Source organism: Fukomys damarensis, unplaced genomic scaffold, assembly GCF_012274545.1.
Source record: "Fukomys damarensis isolate Sample0158 unplaced genomic scaffold, DMR_v1.0_HiC HiC_scaffold_34, whole genome shotgun sequence".
Taxonomy (NCBI): Eukaryota; Metazoa; Chordata; class Mammalia; order Rodentia; family Bathyergidae; genus Fukomys; species Fukomys damarensis.
Window position 1 is genome coordinate 2,392,474 of NW_022900946.1, and position 4,432 is coordinate 2,396,905.

The window sequence follows — 4,432 nt, forward strand, 5'->3', positions numbered from 1 at the left end:
CCGGTCCTTGTTACAGTAAGCGAATGCAGGTGAGACCCACGGCCTACCGGTCCGCGGGTGCGTCCAGGGGGCTCCGCTCTCAGGGCTCGCAGACAGCAGCGTCTGAAGCTTGAGACGGGCACCGATGTTACCATTGTACAGGCGAGGTGGGGTGCAGCAGTCCGGGCCACCCAGCACCCAGGGGACCCCACCCATCGGGCTGCGGAGGGAGGAGAGGTGGGGCCGGTGCCCGCCTGCTTCTGCGGCCTGGATCCTGGCCCAGGACGGAGCCAGGCGCTGGGCCAACTCCGGCCACCAGGGGGCAGCAGCGACCGAGGAGCTCACCCCTTCCCGTCCTTGTCCAGAAAGGGGCCTGGTGCCGGTCAGAGGAAGAGGCCGGTGGTGAGGGGCCCCTCAGGAGGGCAGCTGGGTGCGGCCTGGCCGCCCGCTCCAACTCCGGAAGGAAGATGAGGCCCAGAGAGGTCGAGACCCTCGCCCATGTCGCACAGCGCAGAAGTGAGGGACAGGGCTGCGGGGGGCCAGGGCAGCGCAGCAAGTCCCAGGCGTCACCCACCCCTTCACCTTTCCGGGGAGGTGAGGTCGGGCCTCCTTGCCTCTAAGACACAAAAACTTGCTGGGTTTTTTGTTATGTTTTGTTTTTGTTTTTTGCTCTTTGGGTTTTTAATTAACTTTCGTGGGAAAATAATGTCACAAAGGCTTATCAACAGGATGTCAAGGGAGTACTGCTTCAAAAAAGACATTCATTTTTCGACGGCCCACAGGGCCCAGGTGCCAGGGTGGGGACGGGGTTTCCGGTGGTTTTCAACTTTCCTCTTCGCTACCTTGAGGTTTTTCTCTGCGTTGGGGAAGCTTGCATGCCAATTTAGGAACCAGAAAAATCCAACAAGCAGCTTTTTGTTTTTTAAAAAAAAAATTAAAGCAGACACACTCATTGCCCCCGGGCCCCCCATCTTCGTAAAAGCAGGGCAGAGGGTGTGATACTGGGAGAGGCCCCCAAATCGATGCCTTGGGAGGGGTCAGCGCCATGGGGCTGCTGGGAAACTCCTGCCCCCCCCCAGTGCCCATCCCTGGGGCTCTTGGGGTGAGCTTTTGGTGTGAGCTCTTTCTCTAGGTCCCTCTCTTACCATCTTCCCAGAATTTCCCTCTCCTCCGGGCTAAGGCAATGGAAAATAGTATGTAGGTATACTTGAAAAGTTAATCATTTTAAAATGTAAATGTTAATTGATTATGATTAAATGAGAATTTAAGCCTCTCAGTCCTACATTTTGAGGGCTACGGGTGACTCCAGGAACCTCAGGTAACATTGCCACTATGCTTTCAACGTGCTCTGTCCCCTCCAAAAAAATTCTGGAGCTCAGTTCTCCCCATGCGGTGTTGAGAGGGAGGAAGCTTCACTGGGGTGTCTCGGGGCGTGTGAGGCCTTTGGGGTGATTGGGATGGGAGGAGGTCATCAGAGGGAGCCGGGTGACTGTCACTCACTGGGGCCTGTCAGCGAGAGGCCACTGAGAGCCAGAGTAGACCCCGTTCTGTGGGTCTGAGGCCAGTCACTGCCATAGTGAATGGCCCAAGAGCGTTTCCGTCCTAGCAGAAGTTCTGCTGCAGGAGTGACTGCAGACTTGCATCTCTTTTCTTTCATGGCTTTCTTTTCTCCCTTCCTGCAAATTAGAGGTAAAACTGCGACCCGTGCTCACAAATGCCGTTTGCTTTCACAGCTGCCTTTGCAGGGAGAGGCTGCTCCACAGGGACCTGGTGGTGAGGGTCTGAGCATCCAGGCTGTCGCCTGGCAGTGTCCAGGAGGAGGCAGAGATGAGCAGGGCAGGGTATGCGGGGCAGGCAGAAGCTTCCAGCCCCAGCTCAGGACGAAGCACAGGCAGCTGGGGCCACAGCCAGGGCCGGGGCTGGGTTTCTGTGCTCCTGCTGCCTGCGCCCCTGGAGAGCCTTTCCTACCTTACAAATGAGAGAGCCAGGGCCAGGCAGCCTGCAGGGGTGGACAGACAGACGGACGATGCAGAGAGCTGGCCTGGGGCTCCACACCCCAAAGGGGCTCCTGACCAATTCACACGCCAGTGCCCGGTAGCTCAAGGACCACACTAGAAGGAGCTTCTTAAAAAGTAAAATTACCAAGGAAATTCCAAGGAAGAATTTCCCTAGCGTGAACAGTTCATTCCTGGAAGGAGTCCAGGGTGACAAATATTAGTGATCAGGATTCTAGCCACCCCGGCACTGCTGTCAGAAGGAATGTTAGTCCTCCACTTCTTTAGGGTGGAAGAGGAGCCCTTTGGGAGGAGCACACCCTATGGCTGCACCTCTTTAACTGCCTCCTAGTTATAGGCACGTCAGGATTGGGTAGATTGATGGGAGATTGGTTTCTAAGGGGTGGGGCTAATGTGCATTCAAGACCAAATATGGATTCTTCACTCTGGCCCCATTATGCCCTGATCTTATCTCCACTACCACCACCAGTCCCTGGCTCGCTTCTCTGCAGTGGATCTTTCAGTACTACGACCCAAAGTCCTCATGCCTCAGGGCCTTTGCACACACTGTATACATTGCCTGGCATGTTCTGCCTCCACTTCATCTTCCCTCTCCCAGCTTAAATGTCACCTTTGCAAGGCCTCCCTGAGCACACTGACACCCCCCACATCTCAGATCTCAGCTTCCTTCCTTCGCAGCTCCCTCCTGTACGATTCCAGAAAGAAGCTTGAGGTCCCCTGCTAGCCCAGGCCCACCTCATCAGGCTGCGGACCTGGCTGTCCAGTCTCCTGCCAGTCCCCAGGTCCTCGGTGTGTACCCTAGGAAGTTTTCCCCAAGCAGCTGCACGGGTGGAGAATTTGCCCCCTGGAAATGACAGCCCTCCCATGACGAGCAGCAGCTCTCCTGCAGGCTGCCCGCCCATGTGCCAGGCTGTCCCAGTGCTGCGTGGCAGGGTGCAGTGTTTGTCACCCAGCTGGTGGCCAGCTGTAATACACCTGCCCAGCCTGTTGCCCTCCTAACTCACTCCCCACCCTTGGCAGGGCTTCGGGGGTCACTCACTTCTTGAGGTAGAGGCAGGACAAGTAGACAGGAAGCTGTGGGTCAGGATTGAGAAAACCCTGTAAAGGTTGCCCTGTCTCCGCAAAAGCCCCCACATGTGCAGAGCCGAAAGTGCATGGCCCTGGCCTGTGACCCCTTCCCAGTGCGCTCTGATTCTCCCCACTGCAGCTGAGGCAGGTGCCCCAGGTGAGGACTCTACAACCGCCCACTATAGATCTATCACCCAGGACCTTGAGAGCCAGGACCCGTCCCAACTGGGCTGTAAGCCCTGCATTGGCCACTGAGCCCTGGGGAATGGGCCTTTGCTTTTTAATTTATTTTGAGATAACACCCTACTATGTAGCCCCGACTGCCCTGAATTCTCCAAGATCCTCCCGCCTCAGCCTCCTAAAGCTGGGATTACAGATGTGTGCTGCCATGTCTGCCTGCTTCTTTCACTCTTGGGACTCGAGTGCCCTGTTCAGTTCTTTGTTCTGGACACCGAGGACTTGGAAGCAGCCTCCCTGGGCGCCAACTCCAAGTCCTTAACCTGTGCCCTGGTTCCCGTGGATGGGAAGATTCCAGGCTTAATAAAGACCTCATCGCACAGCCTGGCAGCAAGTTTGTTTAATACACAAAGAACAGAGAGATAAAGAGACCTTACTTATATAACCTGATCCTGTCCTACCCTCCCCAGCAAACAGGAGGTTGGGGACACAGTCCTGGGACGTGGACAGACTCCCTGCCCTTTCCCAGAGCTGCAGGCTGGGGCCCTGTGCCTCGCGTAGCTGTCAGCGGTGCCCAACAGCCAGAGCTGTCGCAAGGAGCCAGGTCTGTGTCCAGGGGCCGGGAGGGAGCCCCAAGCTGACAGCCTTCAGCGTCGGCCCAAGATCACTATGAAGAGAAAGTGGGCACCTCCGGGACCCCACTCTGCCCACTGCCGAGGCCTCCCGACTCACCCCCGGGGGCTGCTAGTTTCTGGGCTCAACCTGTCCATTCAGTCAGCCCCAGGCAAGCAGTGACTGGGTGCAGGGACGCACCGGGGTCGGGCTGCCTGCTGCAGACTCAGGGGAGGCAGGCGGCAGCGTCGGAGCTGCGGTGCACTTCGGGACACAGCTGTGTCCAATTTGCACCGCTGCCTCCCGCAGGTGCCTGGTGGCGCGGGCAGGTCCAGGGCCCCCGGCTGATGGGTGACAAGGAGCCCGTGCCTAGGACACCCTCGCACTCGGGGACCCTGCGGGGAGCAGGCCCACCCCTTTTGGGGCCTGGCTTGAGCTGTGGGCACTGCCGGGGGCAGGGGGGAAGGGCAGGGCCGTCTTGTGCTCCTCCAAGAGGCCTGCGGGTGCCAGAGAGGCGGGGTGGAGGCCAGCTTCGGGGGGACACTCAGCCGTGGGCGAGGCCCGGTCCCCACAGCAGCAGC

At 58.1% G+C, this 4,432-nt stretch overlaps 1 protein-coding gene across 1 annotated transcript in view; it reads right to left on the reverse strand.

The window, feature by feature from the left end:
- The window catches only part of Il4r (interleukin 4 receptor), a 31,451-nt gene that overhangs the window by 312 nt on the left and 26,707 nt on the right, over positions 1 to 4,432 (reverse strand). Inside the window, exons 11-12 of the mRNA XM_033758731.1 lie at positions 4,053 to 4,246; positions 48 to 352 (exon numbers count right to left, since the gene is read on the reverse strand). Of these exons, the coding sequence (XP_033614622.1) occupies positions 48 to 352; positions 4,053 to 4,246 (499 nt within the window). The remainder of the gene's footprint in view (positions 1 to 47; positions 353 to 4,052; positions 4,247 to 4,432) is intronic.